Genomic DNA, 26,149 nt, shown 5'->3' on the forward strand with positions numbered 1-26,149 from the left:
ACCTAACAGTTCTTTACACGCGATACATAATTTGTATATTTTACATTAACGACATCAAAACAATAATTAGGGTTATATCGTATAAAGTGAAGGAAGAAGTAGAAACAATGAAGAATAATGAATAAATTAATGATTGCAAATTATAATCTACATGTTACTTATCAAATCATTCTTTTAGAATTTCTTGTTTTTTCTACTGATGTTTACAAACACGAATAGTAATGTAATTATCGTGAAATCATATAGAATACGTTTTTCTGTTTAAAGATCAAGGACTTACGATCGCAGTGAGCAAATTCACTCAAGATAAAAAAATCGTAATCACGGTTGTGAATGAAGTTAAATCAGGACCGTGATCGTGATTCGGCGATCACTGTGATAAATCACCGTTGGTGATTTTGCACGCTATATCTAGTCAGCACACGTGAATACTACGTGGCTCCACCGTTCGGTCAAGATCTTCTGCGCTTTATTTTCACGAGGGAAAACGATGCTTTCTTTCTCGAACAGATTTCCTCCGTGTTCATCGCAAGGGCCAACAATGGAGTCTGCGAGAGAGTGTCAGCGCGTGAAACGTCACGATTCGTTATAAAGTTCTGTTTAGTGTCAAGATTCCACGGTGGTTCTGCTATTCGCAGAATCGTCAATTGGGAGGGACTGAGATAACGAGCCAATTGTCGCCTACGTGCAAGAAAATGCTGGTCCTCGTGTGGCGATAATCGAGGAGCGATTACGTGGATAGCATAATGGTAGGTAACCTGATGCGACAAACGAAGAGATTTCATTCCTTCCCTCGTGCCTTTGCCACTCGATTGTTCGTTTAATCAACAAAGTAAATAACATGATAGTATATATTATCTTCGTATATTTCAATGAAAATATCTAAGGTCTATGTTTTGTTCATTACTCCTTTGTCTTGCAGGATTAGTCCTAAATAGTGTTTATGATTGTGATACAGTTTAGTAGATACAGAAGAATAAATACAAATTCTGCTGGGGATTAATTAAGTTCGCATGTTACAGATGAGGTGACACTGGTTCTGCCATGCGGAACAAGTCAGTCACCATTATTTTTGGCTCTCTTGTCCTATGGGGTTTGATTACATACTTTCTGATCTCTGATCAGCCAGTCAATAAGGAACAAGATACAGTAAGCTTTATTTATTCATAAGTGGATCTTATAATACAAACTATGGGTATGATAATTCCATAGTGTAATTAGACACAATGGCTGACAGATAACACAGACATTGTCTATAAATTGATTAATAAGATTCCAATCCATTTGACTTCAATAAAAAATTACAAATGACAACAGCTTATTATTTCCAGGCTAGAGTATCGCATCAGATTAGTAAATTGGAAAGGAGAGTGAAGCAAGAAATAGCACTGAATCAGGAGATTTTGCAGGTTATTGAAGAGGATAAGCGACGTAAAAGTATGTCTTTCCAGCGTGAAGGTTTAGAAGAATATAATTGGTAAAATAATGAAGTGTGTCAATTATTGTTTGTTTGTTTTTTGGTTCAGAAGAAGAGATAGAAGCAGCAAATGCAAGTGCAGACGAAAGGCAAAAGAATAGAAATGATATTAACGAAGGCAAGGTTCTACCTGAGAAAGAAGAGAAGGATACAAAGGATAACGATAAGGATGCACAGGCTTCGCAAGAAGATCTGACTCGTACTGTAAAGTATCATAACTTGCTTGGAGTAACTCGAAGTATGCCATTGAAACGCGTTCAAGACTTTACAATTTCTCTTTTAAACAGAGCAAAATTTCTCATAATGTTCCTACTCATGGAAAACTACTAGACGGATCTCCAATAATAGCAGTCCTGGTGTTTTCTTGCAATCGTGTTACTGTACAAAGATGTATCGATCAACTGATAAAACACAGGCCCAGCATAGAACAGTTTCCAATTATCGTCTCCGAAGACTGTCAACACCGTCAGACCGCCGAAGTCATCGCCAGATATGGAGATCAAATAATGCACATACAAGTATATACGATTGCGCTAATGTTTTTTATGATTCCGGACTGTGAAAAATTAACAGAGTCAAATTCGTTACAGCAACCCGATCAGTCGGATATCGAAGTGCCGCCGAAGGAGAAGAAGTTCAAAGGATACTTTAAAATTGCGCGTCATTACGGATGGGCACTCAATCACGTATTCTTTCAACTTGGATACGATACTGTGATAATAGTCGAAGGTAAGTTCTACAGTTTTGCTATCACTTCGTTTTTCGCCGAGGGTATCCAACTGTTTGTTGTCTAATAATCGTTCACTTTCGTCCAGATGATTTGGATATAGCCCCAGATTTCTTTGAATACTTCCTGGGTACATATCCTCTCCTAGTATCCGACAATTCTCTGTGGTGTGTGTCAGCATGGAATGATAATGGGAAAGCTGGTTTAGTTGATGAGAATGCAGCCGATATACTGTATAGAACAGACTTTTTTCCTGGGCTGGGATGGATGTTGACGCGTCAATTGTGGACGGAACTTTCACCGAAATGGCCGAAATCGTAGGTACAAAATGTCTCTGTACTACCATAAAACGGGGCTCCAGTACACGTTCCTCCATTTAACGTTGTAACAGATATTGGGACGACTGGATAAGACAACCTGAACAACGCCGGAATAGGGCGTGCATTCGACCAGAGATATCCAGAACGAGAACGTTCGGGAAAGCTGGCGTAAGCAAGTGCGTACTGGAATATTGCCAACAGAAGAAATTATTATTGGTCGTAGGTTTTAACGCATGCCTGTGCTTAACCGACTGTTTGCTTTCAGCGGGATGTTCTACGAAAGGCACTTAAAGTACATCAAGCTGAACACCGAGCACGTGTACTTTACCAATATGAACTTAACATATTTGTCAAAAGTAAGAACATTTATAATTCTTCTTAGGCTTTTTTTTACCTTTAATCTACTCTAACGAAACGAATATTCCAGGACAATTACGACATGAGTTTCGTCAACGATGTGTATCAGTCGACAGTGGTCAGCTTTTCGGAATTAAAGAATGGAAAAGTTGTTGCACCGGGTGCAGTACGAATACCTTATTACAGCCGTCAAGCGTATAAAAACACTGCCAAGCAGTTCGGGTTAATGGATGATTTCAGGGTAACGAACACTTTATTAACATAGCTAACAGACCGTTGATAATCTGTCGGGAAACTAAATGGACGAAGTAAAAAATGAGATGTTTCTTTATGTTGGTAGAGCGGTGTGCCCAGAACTGGGTACCGAGGAGTAGTTACATTTTTCTACAAGGGGAGGAGAGTACATTTAGCACCCAGTCCAAATTGGAACGGTTACGACATTACTTGGAGCTAACAGAGGATTCGACGCAGCAGGGATTTGTTAGACTGTACAAGTTAATTGCTTCCAGAACGTTCGTTGAAACTGAGTGAATATTTTGATCGAACAGAACTCCCGCGAACGTTTATTCCGCTTGTAATTTTTCTTGTAGAAAGTTTGTGAGCGAAATTCGTAACGTGTATTGTTGAACGATGCGAGAGAGATTTGCATAGTGCCTCAAAAATCATACTCTCTGTTTGTACACGCAGTGCTATGCAGATGTAGGGTCTCCAGGTTAACCACAACAAATAGAAAAAGAAATGTGTCTGGCAAAGATCCATTGATTAAGAGAAAATAGTGTCCTGTAACGTTATATTTGCTTAGCACTGTGTATTGAGATGCAAAAGGACTGATACAGAGAATCTCAATTATTCGTGCATTTGAATTTGAAACACGATGGACATTTACTGTCCAGTTTTTACTTCCATTCTGTTGAATGACCTCTTCCAAAATCACTTTAAAGACTGTCCGATTACGTACTTTGTTAGCTCCCAAGACTACTGGTTACTTCGAAACAGTGGTGATATCTACAACAGTTGCACGAATAATCGAGATTCCACCGTTGTGTACATAATGTTTATATTGTATATCACACATGCATAGTTCGAAAGCAAACGCAATTTTTGGACTAATTTTACTCCCCAGCTTACTTTCATTCGCGTTCATTGGAATTGATGGGGTAGAAAACACGGAGGAAGGTAGACTTGTTAGTCCAGAAATAATGTTTCCGATTGACTCTCTGCATTTAGTGTGCATTGCTCACGGGTAATAATCGAAGAACCGAAGGTGCAAATTTCCTGGATCAGAAAATCAGAATATTAATAAACCGGGTGTGTTTTTTGATCTTCGAGCAGATCAAAGCTTCTGCTTTCTTTACCAAACAACGGGGGTGAAGGAACGTTTTACCAATAAAAAGCACACAGACATGCTGATAATGATGCAGTTAATTTTCAAGTAATCGAAATTCTTTAATTAAACGTTTCGAACACACGTACTTCTTCTGCGAATGTTATAGAATTACGAATACATATATTGTTAATCGAATTTTTGAAATTAAATCTGATTCCCGGATAAAATTGTCCGACTGACTGTGAACATCGTTCTTTTCGTAAATATAATTTTCTTTTTTTTTTCTTTTTGGCCTATCGACTCAGTGAAACATTCCTGATAATGAGTAACATTTATTTCCTCTTAGCATTCTACAGCTTTCAACGCACAAATCATGTACATTTGTATACATTCCCGATTCTCCATGGAACAAATACAAATATTATAGTGACTTCAATTCCCCTCAAGCCCGCTGTACGTACGGCGTTGACTATAAAAACATATACTTCTGGCTTTGGTCTCGGTGAATCGTGAACTTTCGCCTCGCAAAAGTATCCAAAAGGCGGTCGTTCTATATTCAAGTTCGTTAGAACGCAATTGTCTAATGCTGCTTGTGTCTTCCTGCAACTGATTGCATACAAATTGTTAACACACCATTGGCATGTTCCAAAAGTCTTATTATATATTTATAATTGCGTATAATGTTAAATACTTTTTAATAAAGTTCAGAAACCTTATGTCGCGTCTATGTTTATAAAAATATTTCATTACAGACAGCCCGTCTCCGGAAAATCTATTCTTAGACCACCGGCCGTTTATAGTAATTTTTCACGACTAATTGCAGTCAATTGTCCGACAATGTGTTAATATATAATACTTTCTTAAAATATAAGAGATTACTCAGATACAGATAACGTACAAAGACATATCCAAAGTGCCAGAAGATCGTTCCAGGCATCTCACATACTTATTGAAGTCGTCTAGGCAATGTTTTTTTATACCTTGGAATACCCCTAACGCACAGGCTGTTACATTTTTCCCTTCTTGAATGCATTTACGTGGATCTTTCGTCTCTTGTTTACATAGCATAAACTCCTAGAAGTCACAGATTGCAACAATGAAGTCTCATTGAAGAGAGTATTATTGCTCCCTATTTATCCTTGCGTGCAAGGTTATGAATTATTTGGAATGAAAACTGGTAGATTGATGAGTGGGTCAGCTATAGATTCGAAACTTTTACGGGTCAACATTAACAGAAAGAGTAATAGAGGGAATTGTCAGACTCAAAATGTTGGTGCACTGCCACCAATTTCTACACGTTGAGAGAACGTTATGTAATCTTCGGTAACTGATTGAAATTCTAGCTTAGAAAATTGGCACTGAATGTATCGCGTTGAGTGAACTTTTGGGAATTGGAGCGACAGCAGAGAAATGCTTACATTATTGTCCCATTCGCATTTCTTTCCGATATAAAAGGAGGCAGCTTGCAAAAGCGGCCAGCTAACATTTATTTCCTGGACTGTTAATTCCTCGTCCGAAGGGAGCGTAGTCTTCTCTGTAATGACCATAGTACTTTAGCGTTGTTAACGGTTGATCAACAATAGAGTGACAATGTACCCGCTTCAATACAACGATCCTCGTTTCAAACCGATCTCGACAGCCGAGACCAACTCACTTACAAACAAATGATTCTTTAATGGCGTTAATTGTACAGTTCTGTAGATATCGAGGCAGGTGCCGCGTATCAAAAAGACGATTCCCACGACCTCTTATCGGTGTAACGTATTTACTAAGGAGGGGATTGGCGGTGTATTTAACCGTTGAACAACATAGAGAACTTCTGGAAAAGTATTCCATCTCAAAAAAAATGATGACGATTAGATGGTGGTCTAGTCTATTCAATTTGTGAGACGGTTAGTAGAATATCGTACAAATAACCTTTTCAATGGTTCTGGAATGACTGCCATAGATAAGTAATATACATGAGATGAATTGAAGCGCGCATGCACTAATGAAAATTCAGATGCGTATCTAGCCACTATAATTTTGGATACCCTCAAGGGCACTCGGTTGATTTTATAAACATACGTGCAGTTGGTTAATTATATTCTAATTTAAAAATATGATGTAAGGTTGTCATGTTTTATGAATATAAAACCTTTTTCATAGATACAGTAATGCGCTACTGCACTTGCAGTATGCACTTCAAGATGGCGGTGGAATGTTTCGTCGCATTATGTCGTGACCAGTCGTGACTGAAATTACGAATTTCTAGATGTAATAAGGCTAAATCAGGCCTTCTGTGGAACAGACGTTTTTACAAAATTGACAGATTAAGCATTTGGAACCATGGCTGATAAAAGGCAACAGAATTTATCGGTAAGTATTTGATCGTTGGCATCTACTCCAATGCATATTACTTTCGAAGAAAAGAATTATCAATAGACATACAAAGATACTTTTAAAAAATGGAACTTTAAATGGTTAAACTTGGCTTCAAGTCTATAATTTTGATGTTACATTGCAACATTTAAATGGGACCACCTTTAGGTCAACCATTCATGATTCATAACAAGATGTAAGATGTAACAGAATATTGGATGTGTCTTTAAAAATGAAATTATATTTTACAGAAGGAGGAAATAGCCAAACAGTTTATGTTACCAGAGAGGAAAAGTAAGATTGCTACTTTATTGAAACAAGATGGACAAGCTTACTGTATCTGCAGAAGCTCTGATAGTTCACGCTTCATGATGTGCGTAATATATTTCTCTCAGTTTCTAGTTGGTAATTATTTACCGAGATACATTTTAATTTTAGTGGTTGTGATGCGTGCGAAGAATGGTACCATGGTGACTGTATAAATATCACTGAGAAGGATGCTAAGCACATAAAACAATTCTTTTGTATTGTAAGATATCCTCTGATAATGTAATTTGATTTTCATAGAATGAAACATATTAACTAGGTGTATTTGTAGCGCTGTAGAGAAGAGGATCCAACTCTAGTAACCCGTTACAAGCCACGAAGAACTGAACAAGAAGATCGTAAATATAAAAAACACAAAGAAAAGGAACGAGCTCTTAGGTACGAGTACGATGGACCCTGGGATGATCCAAACGTAGTAAAAAAATCGTCGAAACGTTGCGGAGAATGCACGGGTTGCTTGAGAACTGAAAACTGTGGAAAATGCGACGCATGCAGGTATTTTTAACAGCATCTGGGAATTAAAAAGAATTCTAATTAATCGATCGTTATTTCTTTATTAGACACTTGAAAAAGTTCGGGCCTTCGGTACGATTAAAGCTTAGGTGTATACAAAGAACTTGTCGCGTGCTAGGCGATCCCCTGAAGCCCTCGAAAAGCTTCAACAAGAGTTCGAAGTTCATCAAGAAACGGAAGAGGGATTCCAGTAACGAGAGGAACGAACATCTGGAGGTGCCCAGACACTGTTACGGGCCAGCTTGCACGAAGCAATCGCGACCTGGTAGCAAGTATTGCTCCGATGACTGCGGATTAAAGTTAGCGACAAATCGAATTTATCAAGTGTTACCGCAACGGATACAGGAATGGTCGTTGACCCCGTGCATCGCGGAGCAAAATAACAGAAGAGCGTTGGAGTCTGTCAGGAAGCAACAACACGACGTTCGAAGAATACTTCAGGAACTTGATAAAAGACACGCGGAGTTGGACAGGATTGTGGAACGGGCGAAACACGCAACTATCGACCCACACGCAGAAGTGGACGACAACGATGACACGGAGATGAGCATGTACTGTATCACTTGTGGTCACGAGATTCATTCTAGGACCGCTATCAAGCACATGGAGAAATGTTTCAACAAGGTAATTGAATAATGACCCCCTACGCGTTTAAGGTGATTCAGATGCTACTATATAATTGTAATTATTTTACAGTACGAGTCCCAAGCGTCGTTCGGTTCGATCTTCAAAACCCGCATCGAGGGACAGGTGATGTTCTGTGATTTCTACAACCCTGTGAATCGGACTTACTGCAAGAGACTGCGAGTTCTGTGCCCGGAACATTGCAAGGACCCGAAGATCAGCGAAACCGAGGTCTGTGGCTGTCCCTTGGTTACGAATGTGTTTGACAGTACCGGTGAGTTTTGTCGCGTACCGAAAAAAAGCTGCGTGAAGCATTACGTCTGGGAGAAGCTGAGACGAGCAGAGATCGATATGGAGAGGGTGAGACAGTGGTTGAAGATAGACGAATTGGTGGAACAAGAAAGGCAGATTCGTTCGAATATGGCTACACGTGCCGGTGTTTTGGCTTTGATGCTGCACTCCACGTATAATCACGAGTTAATGGAACAGATGACCCAAGAACAGAACAGGGAACAATTAGAAGCAATGGAGGAGGAACTTCAACGTAGGTACGGCATGCTACAAAAAGAACAGTCTGTGGAACAATGATCGGCTCTGCTGAGACAGAGACACTTGTATTCAAGGGTACTTGGAAACTTTTTAACATACTCCGTGACGTGTTCAGTGTATTGATGATATTGTACAGTGTAACAGTAACAGTAACCATGAACTGTTCCTGGATCTCAGTGAATTTTGTATAATAGCCAACTGTCTCGATGAATTGTAGAAATGAAATCAAATTAGTGTAGACAAGAGGATGACCTGATTTCTATACTTGGTGGGGAAAGTTTAAATGAAGTTTATGAATGGAGTATATACTGATAGATTAACGAGGAAAGAAGACTGGTGAAAATGGTATCGATTAAAAAAGACTCGTTTCACGAAAAATAGCTACGTTACTTTGATTTCGACAGTGACTTGAGATCGTAAGGGCACTCGATGATGTCCAGAAATCTAGCGTGCAGCAAGAATCGTCCCAGCCCGACTCTGTATAATTGTGTATTTCTCTTTATTTATAACGTTCAATTAAACTTTTGTAAATTCAAATTCATAATATAATTTGTCCATTACCTATTTTTAGTGTTCACAATATATCATTTCACATTATATGATTGCACATGTGAAACAAATCAATTAACTCTTTATATGAAACATAATTCCAACGTTTCTAAAATTTACCACACTTTTAACTTCAATAAATATATTACTTGCTTAATTTTAACCGGTTAAGTTCCGACTCGTCGCTAGAAAGGATATTCTCTCAAAATACTTCTGAATTACAACAATGTTCCAATTGTAACACAGGATATTACATATTCTGGCACAGTACAACTCTCCAGTTTATATATATATATACATACATACATATGTATACTGTTACGGTGTACATACATACATACATGATACACACACACATATATATGTACATGCACTTCTCATTTTCTTCATTTACACACGCACACGTATTACATAATACATATACATATATATGCATATACATATTTATATGTGCCGTACCTTTCCTCTTGCTGTTCGCGGTGTATATGTATGTCTTTGATGCAAACTGTGAGAATCAAAACGCCCGTTCTCACCTTCCTCTCGGCGTCAGTACTGGCGTAAAGCCCAACGGACAAAATGGAATTAAACTCGAATACCCCCCAAAACGTTCGGGTCAAACTTTCTCTATAAATAACTAGCTTAATATATTAGTGGTTGCCATGTGTTGCGCTCAAATACGTTTTGCAAAAAAAAAAAAGGAAAAGAAAACCAAAACAATCTGTGTAACTCTAGCTTCTTCTTCTCCTATCCTCTTCCTCTTGGTTTCAGTCGGAGACGGAAGGTTCGTCCGGTTCCTCTCAGTGTCCATCACCATCTCCCCCCTCACTTCCGGCCCCACGATTATCGATATCCTCGGTGTTGCACAGAGAACACAAAATGTTCCGTCATCTTCACTCCGGTTTCGGTTCAACCGCCTCCTCAGAAAAAGAGGTTCACCATGTGACTGACTCATACACACACTCGCACACACATACGAAGCACGCGCAGCGCTTTCGATGCCCCGCGTGATCGAGTGTAATCGATAAACGGAGCCGTTTATTTTGAAAATGGTGTAACGTTTACTTTTTCTTCTTCGTCGTCGGTAATTTATTCGAATCTGTTTGTAACCGTGGCAACCACATTATCCATTTTTTTCTCTTACATATATACCGCTTTCAAAACGAACGGCTCGGAATCACGACCACCGGAGGATCCTCTGAGACCGACTTTTCCGCCAGCACGGTGGTGGTTCCGCCACGCGCGCAAGAAGCACGTCCGTCGTAACAAGCGCTAGAGAATAAAGTGGAACAATGAAACCACTACTCGTGGTGTGAAGAGAATGACGACTGGTAGCGCGGCGAAACAACCCCGCTGATACGAAATCGTCCCGAGGTCTTTGCGTACGCCCCTATACATATACCCAGATAGCACATGACGCCTTAAAGACGCCCACTTTACGGCTGTTTTAGGTCTAAGACGCCTCTAAGTCGTCTTCAAGGCGTCATTAAGCATCTTGTACTATCTGGGTATGTATCTCGCCGAAAATTCCATTATTCTCTTTGGAAATAGACGAATCGCTCGAAACGACGCCCAAGACTCTTCGTGATGCAACCCGACGTACACGCGTGTCCCGATGGCGGATATTCACGTTCGCCATTTTCTTGCCCCGATCGGTTTTCTTTTTGTCCGTTTACTAATTAATATTATTAGCTTTGCTTTCCTGTGTAAGGGATTTTTTTTTTCGTTTTATCTCTAGTTACTCGTGACGACCGTCGAGACTTGGTCCCAACCGCAAAGTGGTGTGAGTTCTCCCTCCGTGTCTTTCGATTTTGACGGTTAACGGATCGATCGTCGAATCCGTCCCGCGAATAAATGAACGGTCAGAGGGGTTGGACACGGGGTATATTTTTTACATAGCTGACCGACCGATTACCGTTGCGGCCGAGACGGGCGTGGCGTGGACGTATGAGCGATTTGAAGAGAATACCGTGAATCGTCGATGAGTGTTCAAAGGATCTTGGGCACTGAATGTTCAGACGTCATCCCCGCCACTGGGGAGGGGTCTGTGGAACCAGTCAAGCCTCCAGTGGTGGGGATGACGTTTGAACACTCAGTGGATCGTCCGAACATTCAACGATAATTCACTGTAGGTAGAAATGGCGCCGCGTGCCTCAGGATCTTCCGGCGAACAGGAAAATAAAACCCATGAAATGATGTCTCTTGTTAGACATATTCGCGCGACTAGACTCCGGAAGTTTGTGCATTTCTAGTAAACGAAATGAAATGAAGGCTTTCGATAAAGTTAAATATCGTTGATCAGTTACTTAGAGAAGTGATATTCAAAGTAGGTGGGAAATATTTAAATTTTTTTCGAAAAGGGTCAAAACAGTTTTTAGGGAATTCTTATTAACGTGGCGAAGCTTCTGATACAGGACTCAAAGTTCCGTTTCGATTTTAATCTTCGCGTATCAGTGTTGAATTTGCAATAAAATTCCGCAGTCCAGTTGTGTAACAAAAGAGGCGTGATGAATGGCACACGATGGAAGCAACACAGCGGTGTCCTAAAATGATCAATTGTCCAGAGACGGTCCACGGAGAGTCGATTGAGTTTCCTGCACACTCGACGATTTTATTGGAACGTTCTTTTTTCTTTTTAAATACAGTTTTTTTTTTTGTTTGTTTGTTTGTTATAACTCGTCAATATTCATTCTCGATCATAGGACAGGCTCTCTGCTCTGGCCGGAAATATCCTGGGACACCCTGGCGCACTCTCTACTTCTAATCTATAGATCGCGGGTTCGACGCGCGCGCATGTACACATCGATCGGAAAACGAGCCTCGGACAAACTTCTCCCCCTTTCATCTCGATTTCGTTCTGAATCATAATCAAACACGAGAGTACTTAGTCTTTCGAAAAACGTGAATCCATCTCGTTTTATCGCATACCCAATATAATACTCTCTACTTAAGGAAACCGCTCTCTCTCTCTCTCTCTCTCTATGCCCATGCTCTCGAGGATCGGTGACGAGAATAAATGTAACCAATGCAAAACAGTGGTGTCGAGCAGACAGGTGGTGAATGCTTTTTTTTACAGGAAACCAGTATTTCTCTCTCTCTCTCTCTCTTTTTCTCTCTCGACACCATCGTCTCCGACCTTAATCTCGCACCGTACCCTCGTTAACAAAAAAAAAAAGAATGAACAAGACTCACTCTGCCACAATTGTCAGAAATTACACGAATGTTGTGGAGATCTTGTCTCGCGTAGACAGACCATGTGCTGCGATCTGCACATCGTGTCGCCGTTATTGGTACAGTGGATTTTAACTATATTGCCATGGTCCAGGCTGTAGGGGAGTAAAATGGCAATATGTTCAGAGCCCCCTCCGTGCTAAGTTCTATAGCCCCGGCCTCAGCGCCTGCGCAAAAGCTGGTGCGCCGGCGTACGCAACGTGGTGGGAGAGTGAATTTGCGTGCTCGAAAGTACGTGTGAAAGGGAAATGCCTCACGTGGCAAAATGTTCAGTGGCAATATAGTTAGAGTCCACTGTATTAATCCGCGGCGACGTTATTATAGAAATAAATATATACATAACAACTTAATACAAATATATATATACATAATAACATAAATATATAAATTTTGTACACATGTATATATTTATATTATTACGTATATATTTGCGTGTACATGCTTAATTACATCGCCGCGGATTAGCACCATTAATCGTCACACGGTGTACAGGGCGCGCATGGTCTGTCAAGACACCTGAACTCTACAAAAATTTGGTTCGACGAGGGTCATTTCTGGCAACCGGTGGACAAGAGACAGACAAACGTTCGCGGGAACACGTAGATATCGCGGCGTAGTCGCCCAGAGGTGTGTAAAATATAGAGTTTTACTCGATAGATCCGTGTGAACATATCTTCTCGTTTAAACACGAGTGGAAATCGACTAAATGTAGAGATAAAGCTACCGCGAGTGATCCCCTAACCCTTCTGCACGTTCACCCGTTCTAGATCATCGGCTCCCGCGCGGTTACAATTGATCATCGATTGCCAAGATGAAGAATAACAATTAAATTCGTCTTTTCCGGCCTCGAGCACGCGACGATCGATCCAGCATTAGGAGATACATATATATATATACATATATATATATATATATATATATATATATATTGCAGAATTGCCTCTCCTCCACGCGACTTGTCGCCCCCTCTCTCTCTCTCTCTCTCTCTTACACACACATACATACACACACACACGGACACACAAGCGTTCTACCGTCTCTGCTCGTTCCTCCGTTACGTCTTTTTTATTGCTTACGGTACAGGATACGGCGCGAGCGCTGTCGACGTTGGTGTCGACGCGTGGTACCGTGAACTATTTGAATCATTTTCTCGGCCGCGAGAACGAACAGAGATAGACAGAATAAGCTGGAGAGACAGACGGGGTCGAGGCACGAAGTACGTCAAGGCGCGCGCATTACGCAACAAATCAAAGAGATCGCGGGCCGATACGCTCGGTATATATCGCGGGCAGTGGGGCGTGTTTCGGTTCTGCGATAAGATCGGGGAACGGACGGACGGACAGAAATTGCGTTTCCTCTTTTACATCGTCAGATCATTCGAGAATTTCTCACCTAACGAGAGAGTAGAGAGAGAGAGAGAGAGAGAGAGAGAGAGAGAAAGGTCTTGGAGATTTCTGTCCGCCGTGAGATCGTCCTACACGAGGGATATCGATCCTTCCAGTGGAGTCCGCCATCTTGGAACGATCGTCAAAGGCTCGATTCTGCGAGACGGAATGTACAGGATTCGCGCGGGACGATCCATCTTGGTCGTTCCACCGGGAGGATTAATATCCCCGCAAGATCAACGGCGGAAAACACCGACGACGGTTCCAAGATGGCAACCGTTTTTCAACATGACGACGAGGGGTGGGGGAGCACGTCGGTTCGGATACGAGGAGGCACCCTCCCTTCGATTTTCTTGTACAACGATAAGGTTTACTTTACAAGGATATACAGTGTTGTCGTTGTGGCTACTCGAGCTCCCCTGCTTTCCTCGTTTTTTCGAAAGGGAAAACAGACGTCGAGACGGGGTGAGCTCGGTCGATCGACGGAGGTTCCTTTCACAAGGAAACGATCATCAAGGTATTGGAAAAGATCACCTCGCGAGGCAGAGTTTCGACAGAGTGATGGTCGGTGGGGTGTTTCGCGATGAAGTATCGATTTAAAAAAAAACCGAGTTATCGACCAGAAGTCCTAGAGAGCGGACCCACACACGCGAACCACACTTTGGGAACCGCCCCCCGGACCCGTGGATCGTTTCCAACTCCCGCTGTGCCAGGAATTTAATTATTTAAAGATGGCCGCCGTAGTAGCGTGAAAGGAACCCTGCGATCGCTAGTCAATTAAAGGCTCGAGGTTTATGTATATATATATACATGTGTATATATATATATATGTACATTTTGTTAGGTGAAGACGGTTCTTGATCACGTATCGGGATCCACGATCAGTTCGAAGCACGAGAACGACGTTATATGCACGAGAACGATTGATTCTTCTCTCACTGTCCTTTCGTTTCTTTCTTCTTTATCTCAATTCAGTTCCTCCTCCCGTCTTCGTGTCACTGGGCTTGCTTCTTGCGTCACGGCAACGTCGAAAAACGCTAACGAAGAAGGGTGAACACAGACAAATCCCCGTTGGATCAGCGGATGGACAGGATCTTCACAGCACCAGTGACGATCCTCGTGAAGTACATACAAGGATAGTGTATTTATACTTCTCTCTGAAGCCCCGCCCACCACCGGAGGGTCATGTCTCGCGGATATCCTCCGCCCACGTCTTGGGCGGGGCGACTGACCGTTCCTCCCCACAAATCGCCGGAGAGGCGTGTCCCTATCTGCCCCTACTTGGTTCTTCCACGCGATCGCACAACTCACACGAAAAAAAAAACATCGGGCTCCTTTATCGTTCTCAATCCTCCAAGCAATTCTCCCCTCTGAGTTTTATCTGTCCCTCTTTTCTTTTTTTCCATCCTCATTCCCGCCCTCTGGTCTGCTCCTCCTTCCCAGCACAGATTATAATCTACACAATTCTTAAGTAGTCGCGAAATGCGTTTAAATATAGAAGTACAGAGTAAGAACAACCGGAGCGTAAAAAGTTAGAAGCTTCTTAATCGAGTTAGAGACGGGAGGTGTGTGTATGTATGTATGTGTCTGAGACGAGTCGATTATATTACATAATTTCTTTTTTCCCTTTTGACCTTTTCGTTTCTCGGCTTTTTGCTCGACTTCACACTGTGTGGCGAGCCCATCATTGGATGATCTCAGCGCGATTAATCTCGACGGTGGGCAACGAAAAGAAAGAGACCGTAACGTAAAATGGTACTACGTGGATGATACGATGTCGGGTGAGATAACGACGGTACCGAGCATGCGAAGACTTCGATGATAACAGCAAGATATCTTTAACGTTTGTGTGTGTCTTGTGTCCTTTGTATTCTGTGTGTACGTGCGTGTAAAGTCTGATCGATCGGGGCTGGAGTCGGTGGGAGGAGTCTGCCCGACTGGGGCAAAAGAAAACGTCCCCTGCGGTGAGTTGTGGCCAATGACACATCGTAACGCGGCAGAATGGTAACCTAAGCTCCTCCCCTACACCCCTATCCATCAAACTGTGCGTGTAACACGTGTACGTTTGTCAGATCTCTCAATTTTTGTCCATTCGTGAATTGGCCGCGATCGTACACATGTCATTTTTTTTTCTTCATATATTCTTTTACCCCTTTATAATTTAATTCGTTCTCTCCACCTTTCCTTCACCACTCGCGAGACGCAACCGTGTCTATCAAAGCCTGCGTGAAATTAGTAGCGGTCGTGTATGGTTACGATTCCGTTGTCTTTCCTATTCTTTATTTTCTTTTTTTTTTGGTACCTTTTGTGCAAGTTTCTGAGCACCAACTAAAACGGACAAACAGAGATCATCGTACAGGTAGAACGAAACTGAGCGAGAGAAAGACAGAGAAAGGGAGTGAACGAGAGTGAGAGTGTACTTATGTGTGCCTGGATGTGTATTCTTCGGAGAAGCAAGAGGATGAAGGTGGTGTGGGACGTCGAGGAGACAACTAAAAAGAAAAAAAAAGGAGAATTATTACTTGATGAAATTGACTGTTCGTGGTCACTTCCTCGACTATTTCACTGTATCATTTCTGGTTAGGTTAGCTTGACCCAAAACAAGTACAATATTCTTCGAAGTACAAATTTACACTAACAGAATACGAGAATGACATCGCAAGAGAACGTTTAATGCGTAAGAAGAGAGATCGGACATTTCTAGGTCTATTCCCTAACTATTTCCTATACAGTGCTGTGAACAGATGATCAGTGACCCTGGACAGTCAATTATATTATCCCCGAACAAAAGACATAGACATTCCAATGTAGACAGAGAATGTCTAGACTGGGGAAGAAGAGAGTGTGTATGTATGTGTGACTGACGATGTAGACGATAAGGATGACCAAATATAAGGTGGTATCGTGACGACAGCGTGGACAACGGTCGTCGAGACGGCGACGACGATGATCGCGTCGTTGTAATGCGTATAATACATACACAGTACGTGTAACAACGTGCGTACCGGCGAGGGTAACCATAAGAACAGCGCGGCGTCTTTATAACTGGCAGTGTAAGGCATACAGAGTGCTTAAGACTAGAAATACGGTGCATTAAATAGGCCTCTTAAAGCCTGTTCAAACTAAGTCCTATACATGTGTTTTTTTTTGTCTTGTTTACGGACCTACGAGAAAGATTGTTTATGTCCGCGTGAACGAACGTTTTTATATATATAAATATACGCGAGCTTCCGTGATTTTTCGATCGAAATTTCGGATACCGATCCTTTCGTCTCCCCCCTGTGGATAGCCAAGTTCTTTTTTCTTTTTTCCCATCATTGTTTTCGAATCATTTCAATTGGTTTTTACATGTAGCAGCCACTTTTGAGTGAACACAAACACGACGTAGGGCAAGCTACTTTACTAGATTCGTGGTTTAAAATCAGCTACTGACTTCATGGAGACTTGGAAAACACGCGTCGTGGTGATTTGATTTTTTTTTTCTGGCCGCGTACTGCCCTCTGTACGAGAATCGTGCGCAATTTATAATAACTTCGGCCGTCGACGACTTTTACTATCGTGTGGAAACGTACCTTTAACGGAGACGGGGATACACTATGTATACGCTTCACAGGAGACGTTTCCTCCGAGGGGCGAGCAGATTTCTTAACCGAACACAACACCGAACAATTGTCGGGCGCAGAAAGCAGGTACAGTGAACTTTAACTATATTGCCATGGTCGGGGCTGTAGGAGAGTAAAGTGGCAATGAATTCAGAGCCCCCTCCATGCTAAGTTCTATCGTCATAGAATATTTATTAGTAGGTTTTTTGAATTGAATCGATGGGGAGAGCGAATATATGTGCTCGAAAGTACGTATGAAGGGGAAGTGCCTCGCGTGGCAATATAGTTAGAGTCCGCTGTATTGTAAAATATACCGCACACAATAAAACAATTAACGCTCTGCCTGCCTCTGTTCCCTCCTCGACGAAGCACTGTCCTCTCTCTGGCGACGTCGTGCACGATTATTATATTTCGCCTCTCTGTGTTTCGTGTATGGGTATGTGTGTGTGTGTGTGTGTTTGTGTGTGCATTAATGCGAGTGCGTCCTGTTGTTAGAGCACAATCGTGGAAATCGCGAACGCCTGATCGAACAGCACACTGTGTACACAGCAAAGACACGTTTTTCGATTCGTTTCGGCGCCGACTCTCTCGGTTCCCGATTCTATATATATATATACGTATATATTGAAATCGATAGGTCCTGAGAATAATTACAGTACAGCCACACGCGAACGGGGGGACAAAACGAACGTTTTCCCTCGTGTTTACACTCGGTGTCAGGGTTCACAAAATTAAAACAAAAGAAGGAATAGAAGCGTGTACAAAACACACGGTATTCTCCCCGTACAATCGCGGTCGCAGATTCCTAACCACGCCCCCGGGGGGCGGGCCCAGCTTCAGTCTTGCCATTGGTGCGCGTGAGAGAGGGGGGAACGGTCGGGGCGGAGCGAAGGAACAATAGAGGGAAGGGCAATGGTATGTACGGCCAAGAGGGACCCAAGACAGAAGCAAGCCTGAATAATGTCGTCGTCCACTTATCTCTCTTTGCAGTTACTGCGCGCGATTATAAGGAGGGAATACCCTCTTTGTGACAACAGGATGTCTCGTCGAAAAGAACAGCAGGTTGGTGTTTTTCACCAATTCCAGTTGGGTAGATCGTAGCTATATATTTATTACTAAAAGTACATGCGAGTGTTTTTTTTTTCTTTTTTCGTACCGTGGCGTGATTACGTCTTTACTATCAGGATCTTCGTATCGATTTAAGCGTAATTAATGGCAATGTCGGTGGCATATAACGGTTTTCCGTGTGTAACCTCTCTTTTTACAGACCACGCGTGTCTTCTCGCCAATCGAAATCAATAAATACACGACCTCGAAACAACCCCCTCCTTCTCCTCCTTCCCCGGGAGTCGCGAGAAAAAAGGTCCACGGCGGCGACCGAAAAAAACATCGGCTGGAACACGTGTATACAGAGCTCCCCTACCCCACCCCCACGTTATTCCGATTTCACTAGCTCGACAACAACAACAACAACAACAACAACGTTCCTTTTGTCCTCAATCATTCTCGTCCATCGAGAACACCCTCCTCGTTTTCGACACGCGACGAAGTAAGGCTAAAAAACAATGCGCACACTCTCGTAATTCGTTAAGACGTTTTTTTTTTCGTTTCTTCCATTAAACTTTGTTTTCGGTAAGGCACCCCCAGGGCTGAGTATATTCACGGAAGTATTTAGCGATACAAACTAGTGACTAGATCATCCTTAAGTCACGCGAGAAAGAGCGAGGAAGAGAGAGAGAGGGGGGGGGAGGATAGAGAAGGAGCGAGGCAGATAGAAGATAGAGTGTGGGGGAAAGGTGATCTTGTGCGAGGTAACTGGAGAAGACACAGAAGAACAAGGAGGAGGGGGGATTCTAAAGAGATATCGATGAAGGGGCGGAGTAAAGAAGCTAGGACCAGTGCTGTCTCAAAGGTTCAACAAACCACCACCCCCGTCTGTGTGTATTCTGTGTTCCCATGGGCGCGGTTTAAAAAAATAAATAAATAAAACGTCATTACACAATTTGCTTCCCCACACACACACACACACACACACACACACACCCACTCACACATACTAGCCCCGTGTGTGCGCGCACAATATACAAATGGGGGGACAGCACTGACCTAATGAGGATGCGTGGAACACACATGAATCTTCCCCCGCTCTCTCCTCCGATAAATTCCAATGCGATGCAACGGTTAACAAAAAAGACAAAATAGGGGGTAAAACGAATAGACGAGACAAAGGAAAAAACATAAGTAACAATTGAACAGAGGGAAGGCAGTGGTGCGTTACTTTGGTATTCTTATGCTACGTGTCCACTTGAGAAAGGGGTAGAGAGAGAAAGTAGTAGTACATCATTCGAGGGTAGCTAAAAGTCTACTGTACTCCCAAGTGGACCACCCAGGCCGTCTGTCTGTGTGAAGAAGAGGTGCATGGTGACCTTCCTCCGCGACACCTGGTTGCTCTCGGCGTGGACACGCAGCATTACAATGTACAATTGGTGTTTCGCACGGATCGACTGAAGGTCCGCGAGACGATAAGTCTCGTGTGGGTCATCGTCAAGATATGCTCCTGGGTATACGTCCATCATCATCGTGTCGCGAGAGTACGGGGACAAGGATCGACGATCACCTGTATATCTTATTCGTGATCACACACACACATACATACATACGCGCGCACACACGCACACACACAAACACACACACACCGAGATACCGGGTCATCGTCGTCACACGGTCCTTACCTTAGACCCAGGAGAAGAAGAGAAAGAAAGACAGTATATAATTTATATATACTCGCGTCACGATCGTTCGCTCGACTAGGTATACAGGGGAACAACACGATGATCCCCCATTTTTATTCTTTCTCTCGTTCTTGAGTCGAGAGTTGCGATTATCGGTTATCGATATCTTATTGATACTTAACGATATATTGGTAATATCGTATTTATACGTATATATATAGTATAAAATATATATTGTAAATATAACACAGACGTGTATTTTTCTCGAGATTGTATCGTTAAAAAATATCAAAGTGTTCATGGATATAAATGAGAGCGTATAGGCAAATTTTTATAAGAAAGTACAAAAAGATTAAATCAAATACTGATATACAATTTTGCATCGATAAAACATGAATGGAACATTTTAATATTTTTCAACGATACAATCTTGAGAAATCTCGACGTGCTTGTTAGACTTACATATATAATTTACAATATACATCTAAACATACATATTCTTTGCGGTAAAAGAACAATATTACATCCGAAATACACTAATATATAGTCTGCAATAAATTCAAATAAAAACAAATAGATTCAGAATGATTTCATTAGAATTAACGCGTTACAATCGTTTCTATTCGCCCTAACTTTATCGATAATCGCCCCTCTAATCTCGATCGAGCACTCTTTTAACGCGGCGCGGATCTCGTTTTCTCTTCTCTTCGATCGAGCGCGTCTCGGCCACGTGAATACAAGGTTCAGGAGAGAGAAAGAGGGAGGTATAGAGGGGGAGAGAGAGAGAGATTAATCGAATTACATCGTTCGGAGGTGATCGGACAAAGTAACACACACACACAGCGACGTGACCGTGGCTGTTGCTATCGATGCTGCTGATTGCTGATTGCTTGCTCTGGACGACCATCCTCTTTATGTTCGTTTCTTTTGTTCTTTTGCCCACATATTGTTAGTCCCCCCCTCCCTCCCCAGCCCATTCTAAACGGCGGTCTCGGTGTGACTGTGACTCGAGAGCCTCTCGACGTCGATCTCGGGTATGGTCAGCTCGTCCGGGTTGTTGTCGGCGTACTCGATGCTGCTCGTCTGCGAGAGCCGTTTGTTCAAGGACGACTGCTTTCTCAGTACTTCCGCCAAGGTAGTGCTGCTGTGCTCGCTCGTGTAGCGCGCGTCTAGGCCCTGCCGAAATGCGTTCACTACGCGGATCTGTAAACCGGAAATCAGAGTGTCAGCGTATGAATGTGGCACGGAAGCACGGAATCTCTTCCCTATCGGTTGTTTTTGGTGGTGTTTGCTTATAGGCAACACACACGCTTTGGAGGAGAGATAGTACCGTTTCTTTTTTTTATCCATTTAACGAGGTTGATCCTCTATCCCCTCTCTAGCCTGGACAGCTCAATTTTGTTTTTTTTTCTTTTACAAATTGGGGAATATTCAACCCTTTGCACCCCGAGACTCTTTGATCCTAACTGAATAGGAACTATCAGATTAAGTAAGAAACGAACAGGTTGTGCTTTCCCAATCTGTGTATGTTACTGGAGTGCAAAGGGTTGATAATTCTTGTTCTTCTAATTTTTCAGTGAATCTTTAGGGGATACGATAATCAACCTACGAACAGATTAGGGGACAACCATGTAAATATATATATAATTATGTGTATGTATAAAGAGACAGAAAGCAGCGGCCACACGAATTACTAGAAGAACTAGCAGGGGACTTCGGCACCCTGCGCGCGCAGCGGAGGCGGATAGTTAAGAGACACTGAACTCGAGGGAGCAACGTCGTGTCGATCGACTCTAGACTCTCATGGTTCTCCATTCATTAATCTACGATTAGAAAAACCAAAAAGAGGAATTTGAAGAAACGTGGTCTGATTGCCAATTAAACTGTACACTCTACCAGCCAAAAGTATAGGACCAGTGTTCAGAATTGATAGAATATTGAAAATGTTCACTGAAGATTTAAAAACGCAAATGGGACGCGTTAGGAATTTTGTTTTTCTTAATCGTTGGATTATCCCACTTTTGGATTATCAACACCTTGTGAGAAAAGGAACCTTTATACCTTCTTTTCTTTTTCATAATTTTAAATAATCTTGTATATACCGATTTCTCTCGATCGAGCGACGTCACCGCCTCGAATTATGCTCGCGATGCTCACGCAACACCACATGCACAACACCACCGGAAGTCGGAGGGATCCCTCAGCTTCCGGCGGAATCATCGATTCTCGATGCAGCAAGCGGATATGCGAGGCTTTCGCTGTGAAGCTTCTCGCTGACCGAAACAAGGTGAGAAAAAAAAAAGAAAAATGAAAGATCTTGAAACGAGATAAATCTCCGTGATCTATCATAATATCATCATTCTTGACGGAAACGTGTCGAGAAGCTTCCGCTTCACAAAGCACGCAACACGGTTTCTTCTTGATTAAAATGTTACGCTATCATTTAAAAAAAAAAAAAAAACAGAAGCCATCGTGTGCGATCTTTGATTGGCAACGCGTCTGATGGGTTGTGTACCAAGGCTACGGTCGAATATGAGGTCAGCTGCTGATCGAGAAACAGACATGGGCATCCGTCCTGATAAAAACACGATCTCAAAATCAGATTTAGATTCCCCAGAATCGTCCTTCTTATTGGGGATAAATAAATATTATCTGTAAAAATCAAATCTTTTGCATTATTAACCCTTTCATTCCCAAAATTATTTAAAAATTAAAATATTTTTATTACAATATAATTATTTACAAATTCCGTTTGGCAACTTTTTTACCTTTATCACGGTTGTATATGTAATAATTCCCATTATAATGTTATTATACATAATATAACCCAATTTTTTCTTACCTTTGTTCGATAAACACACTTGAAATATACGGAAGAAATTAAAATTTTCGAATGTTTCTATTGTTATTTGCAACAATGCTCGACAATTGAATTCCAACGAATGAAGGTGACAGAGGACAAATAATGTTTTAGATTTTATGCGGTATACCATCTATACAAACTACTAGAAGAAAATTATTATATGAAAAAATGCGTGACACTAATATTGTATTTTGTAATTTAATTTATGGCAACAGTGGGAACGAAAGGGTTAAATTGGATACTCAATTTCTGTCTAATTAACAAAGTAGTATATACTTTGCTGTATGTATGCCCATGTCTCTCACAGTGTCACCTCGCAAGAAGATGGTCCTTCTGGAGCGAAAATGTACAGGGAACTATATAACACTCACACGAGAAAACTCTGATGGGGGAAAAAGTGTGTTCCACACCTCTTGGTCTCGGGAATTACTGAAATTTTGTGCCAAATTATTACTGCCATTTATACTGAACATTTGTGCCATTCGGTTCAACATTTATTACAGTACTTGAATAAAAAATACGCCACTTTTTTCCCTAGAGTCGCGACACAATATTTAGTTTGAATTTCTTTTTTTTTTTCTTTCATGAATAGAACATTCTTTTCTCTCCATAAACACATATTTTTCAAGCTCTACATAGACCATCTACTTCCGAGTCAGCCGGCGAACGATCACGCTGGAATCGAAAAGAAAACAGGAGAGCACCACGCATATAATAATAACAACACATGGTTGCGTTGGTAAAGGTGAGCTGTAAAATAGAGAGCGTGACAGAGACTGCAAATAACTGGCATGCAATTAATGGCGGATCACGTAACTCGACGAACATTGCGCTATCGATCATCAGCCAACAATGGTACCCCGGATATGGTGAAAAAAAAAAAGGAAATGGATTCACGTAGACGCACAAAACACGGTTTCACTCTTCTGCTTTGAGTTTAACCGTTCTACTTCGATCTTTTTTTCTTTTTGTTCTTTCACAAACGAAAGATCTCTCTGTCTCTTGTTTTTCTTCCTTCCTTTCTTGCATTTCCTCACACACGGTTGTTGTGGCAGGAAAGTTCTGTGTCGCGCGTTCCTTCACGAATCCGTTTCTTTTTTTCTTTTTTTTAATGGAATTCTTTTTGTTTTTTTAAATCAGGGTCTGACAGAAAACACATCAAGGGAATATACTTACATCGATGAGTCTCTTGGCGGAGAGGTTGCATCTAAACCAGGCTGTGTGACGGGTCAGACACTTTACAACGGCCGAGAATATCCGGTTTACATGCACGCTACACACCGCGCGATGCGCTCTGCTTGATCAACTATAAAACAACTCCCGGACAGACGACGCTTGTTGCTCACATACTTTTTATTTTATTTTATTTTTTTTGGTCCTCGTAAATTCTCGTTTTCTCTTTGAGCGGCTCACTGGTCGACACCCAGGTGGTGTTCTGGGGGAAGTTCCCCTCGCGACGAACGACACATTATTGTCTACAAGATCATTCCTGATCTACGATTGAAATTTTTGGTGGCAGATGAATAGAATTTTAGTGTCAAGAATTTTAAACAGTGTATATATGTGTGTGTGTGTGTATACGAATCAATGATCTAGGATCTATAGGGTGATAGATCATTTAAGACTATCTATTAGTTCGAAAGGTTTCTTTGATTGATCAACATATAATCATAAATCACCACTGCGGATTCTGAAGTACCTGACGATATAATCGACGTGATCCAAACTATGGATCACAGGAGAGAGATCGATCTTCTCCAAAGGATACAACAAATCTTGTTCAAGAGGAGTCGTGTCGATCGTACGGCGAGAATTCACCCAGAACAGGCATTAAGTGAACAGAGAAAGAGAAACAGAGAGAGAGAGAGAGAGAGAGAGAGAGAGTAACAGATGAAGAGAGAGAAAGGGGTTGAAGAATCGCTAGAGAAACATAGAGAGAAGCGAAGGGTGAATGGAGGCCCTCCTGTACTCTCCAAGCTGATTGAAAAAGCTCTCGATACACCAAGGGGTTTCATTGAAGTCGACCCGTGTGTCATCGAAATTAATCGATGATCGATATTATCTTAGAGAAGAAAGCTACGCCTGTTAGGATCTATCAGGTTTCGTTGTTTCTTTGAGAGCAGCAGTAGAACAGTTTGAACAATACAAATGTTACTGATCAATGGGACACCCTGTAGATAGGTATCCACTCGAGGGTAATCGATCAATATCCGTTGGCAGACGGGGGATGATTGTTCTGCCTTTGAAGAGGAGCAGGAAAGCCTTCGTTTCTCAATTGTCGAACGATTTCGAGGGAAACCCTCTCGTTCCCGACGAGAATCGGTGCTCGTCGGGACGCTGAATCAAGCGGCGGGCGCGCAAGCTTTGATCGTCGCTTTTCAAAAGTGACGAAGAAGCTGGAGGAGGGATGAGGAGAGGGTGAACTGTGGAGAGAGCACGAAAGTTAACCGAGCGTGCGAGTGCAGCGTGCCGATGTGAATGGCTCTCGCAAGCAACGTGTTTTTCCGTCGATTTCTCGTCAAACGATCAAGCGATTTCGCGCGCGCACGCGCACGTTCCCGGCGCCCTGGTAATGCTTCGAGCTGATCGACACGCAGGGAACTGAATATCCCTTCAAAAACCCGTGATCTAGGATCTCATTCACTCTAGAATTCTAGTGACAGTCGAAGACTAAATGCTAGAGAAATATACTTCTGGAGAATTCGAGAATTTACAGATTAAGATATTTTTCTAGAACCTTGCTACTGTTGAACTCTAGAAACTTATATCTTTAGATCTCGTGAATTATAGATGTTTTCAGATCCCTAGATTTCTACATCTCTGAATGCCTTGATCTGTAGATCTATAGATCTATGGATCGTTGATCTGTGGGTCATTGATCTACGGATCATGATCCATAGATCCTTAGATCGGCAGGTCTCTAGAACTCTAAATGACTGCGAACTCGAGCGTTCCGTGTACTCCGAAAGTCTGCACACGCTCTAGAGCTCCGAACATTCCGGCCGATATACACTGTACAACTCTAGGTATCCTACAAAACTCTAAACTATCAAGACTCTAATTGTTTAGGAGAACCTACAGTCTCCAGGCTTCTAGTTATTCTGAAAACGAAAAGAAATAAAGAACACTACAGTTAAAGAAGTAAAGAACTATACTATAGTACGCAGTAAAAGAAGACTATAGACTCTAGATCTATCTAGGCATTCCT

At 42.0% G+C, this 26,149-nt stretch overlaps 3 protein-coding genes across 3 annotated transcripts; 2 read left to right on the plus strand and 1 right to left on the minus strand.

The window, feature by feature from the left end:
• Positions 1 to 482: 482 nt before the first annotated feature.
• LOC107189510 (alpha-1,3-mannosyl-glycoprotein 2-beta-N-acetylglucosaminyltransferase) lies at positions 483 to 4,685 on the plus strand. Its single transcript, XM_015578053.1, has 11 exons — positions 483 to 749; positions 1,023 to 1,149; positions 1,332 to 1,437; positions 1,527 to 1,681; positions 1,765 to 1,995; positions 2,068 to 2,206; positions 2,293 to 2,521; positions 2,596 to 2,700; positions 2,790 to 2,880; positions 2,952 to 3,122; positions 3,222 to 4,685. Exons 2-11 carry the CDS (start codon positions 1,045 to 1,047, stop codon positions 3,333 to 3,335), a joined length of 1,446 nt encoding a protein of 481 aa, XP_015433539.1. The 5' UTR covers positions 483 to 749; positions 1,023 to 1,044; the 3' UTR covers positions 3,336 to 4,685.
• LOC107189452 (NADH dehydrogenase [ubiquinone] 1 alpha subcomplex subunit 8) lies at positions 4,580 to 5,856 on the minus strand. Its single transcript, XM_015577987.1, has 3 exons — positions 5,627 to 5,856; positions 5,107 to 5,282; positions 4,580 to 4,814 (listed from the first exon to the last, which is right to left on the minus strand). Exons 1-3 carry the CDS (start codon positions 5,753 to 5,755, stop codon positions 4,580 to 4,582), a joined length of 540 nt encoding a protein of 179 aa, XP_015433473.1. The 5' UTR covers positions 5,756 to 5,856.
• Positions 5,857 to 6,396: 540 nt separating this feature from the next.
• Positions 6,397 to 9,085, plus strand: LOC107189509 (CXXC-type zinc finger protein 1-like). Its single transcript, XM_015578052.1, has 6 exons — positions 6,397 to 6,566; positions 6,821 to 6,942; positions 7,008 to 7,098; positions 7,168 to 7,391; positions 7,457 to 8,033; positions 8,106 to 9,085. Exons 1-6 carry the CDS (start codon positions 6,537 to 6,539, stop codon positions 8,619 to 8,621), a joined length of 1,560 nt encoding a protein of 519 aa, XP_015433538.1. The 5' UTR covers positions 6,397 to 6,536; the 3' UTR covers positions 8,622 to 9,085.
• The last annotated feature ends 17,064 nt before the right edge of the window (positions 9,086 to 26,149 follow it).

Source organism: Dufourea novaeangliae, unplaced genomic scaffold (assembly GCF_001272555.1).
Source record: "Dufourea novaeangliae isolate 0120121106 unplaced genomic scaffold, ASM127255v1 scaffold163, whole genome shotgun sequence".
Taxonomy (NCBI): domain Eukaryota; kingdom Metazoa; phylum Arthropoda; class Insecta; order Hymenoptera; family Halictidae; genus Dufourea; species Dufourea novaeangliae.